We start from the raw sequence: 1,228 nt of genomic DNA on the forward strand, positions 1-1,228 counted from the left end.
TTCTAGGAACCTATTATAAATAAATAATCAGAATTGTGGACAAAGAACTATATATATCTATGAACTGAAATATTCTAAACAATAAAAATTTTACATATCCTAGCATGTTTAATTATGATGAGATAAATACTTACAACTTGTGAAAATTACAGTAACCATAAAAATTAAGCTTTTCAAAATGTACACTAAAATATTATAACACATTGTTATAATAAAATCAGGACAAAAATTATACAGTATGATTTTAAATATGCAATTTCGTGTATGGATTAAGAGATTTGAAATAAAATTAACATTAATAATTCTTAGACATTATTTACTTTTTGTATTTTCTCAATTTTCAACTATGTAAATGTATTTACATTCACAAAGAGCAAACCAAAATTGATTTTAAATCTCAGTGAAAAAAATGATCTACGAGAATAATACCTTGGTTAGATTTTTTATTTGGATACTAGCCACCAAGTTTTCAGGTTCAGGTTCAAAGAATTCTTCAGAATTTTTCTTCACACCTAAATGTTTCCTTCTCCTTCGCAAAATGGATGTTGTCTTCTCGTTCCAGTACGAATACTAAAGATGAGCGAAACTTCAATTAATGATATAGAAATTCTAAAGCCTAAAAAGAAACCCTGTTCCAATATTGTTTAAAACATACCTTGCCAAAAAAGTACCAAGGGTAAGGCACACCATAATCTCTTGGAAATACAGCTTCCACATACCAGAATACTATAGAATATAAAAAGGCATCAACCAGTAGCATCAGCATAACATGGCCAAAAGTAAAGTTATCAGTAAGAACTAATGGCTTTTTGAGGTTTTTCCATTGGACTCCAATCTCTGAAACATTAACAAAAGATAGTTTTGTGTTGTTTGTTTGTTTTACATATCAGACCTTGATTAGAATTATTTTGGGGATAGTGGCTAAATAACAACAAAAAACCTGCTTCAATATTATTTTTGGATACTTGCTATTTTAATAAAATATCATTTTTGGTTCAGCTACTTATCCCTATAATGTCGAGCACGACATTTTTGTAACATTTAATTACATGTATATACTAATATATATATTGATAACTATGAAAGTAAAGAATAAAAGCAAAAAAACCATTTTTTCCCTGAAATAAAAAATTCAGGTGTTATAGGGTTAAATATCAATTGAACTGTAACTTAAAACAGCAAACCTGTAACTGCACATACTTGGCATTGATTTTAGAGTGAGGGACTT

At 28.1% G+C, this 1,228-nt stretch overlaps 1 protein-coding gene across 1 annotated transcript in view; it reads right to left on the bottom strand.

The window, feature by feature from the left end:
- The window catches only part of LOC115867973 (phospholipid-transporting ATPase ABCA3-like), an 83,973-nt gene that overhangs the window by 74,908 nt on the left and 7,837 nt on the right, over positions 1 to 1,228 (bottom strand). Inside the window, exons 2-3 of the mRNA XM_045285062.1 lie at positions 656 to 726; positions 430 to 570 (exon numbers count right to left, since the gene is read on the bottom strand). Coding sequence (XP_045140997.1) covers positions 430 to 570; positions 656 to 726 — 212 coding nt within the window. The remainder of the gene's footprint in view (positions 1 to 429; positions 571 to 655; positions 727 to 1,228) is intronic.

The sequence above is a fragment of the Echinops telfairi genome, unplaced genomic scaffold (assembly GCF_000313985.2).
Source record: "Echinops telfairi isolate 266 unplaced genomic scaffold, ASM31398v2 ScPeMD7_5;HRSCAF=22, whole genome shotgun sequence".
Classification (NCBI taxonomy): domain Eukaryota; kingdom Metazoa; phylum Chordata; class Mammalia; order Afrosoricida; family Tenrecidae; genus Echinops; species Echinops telfairi.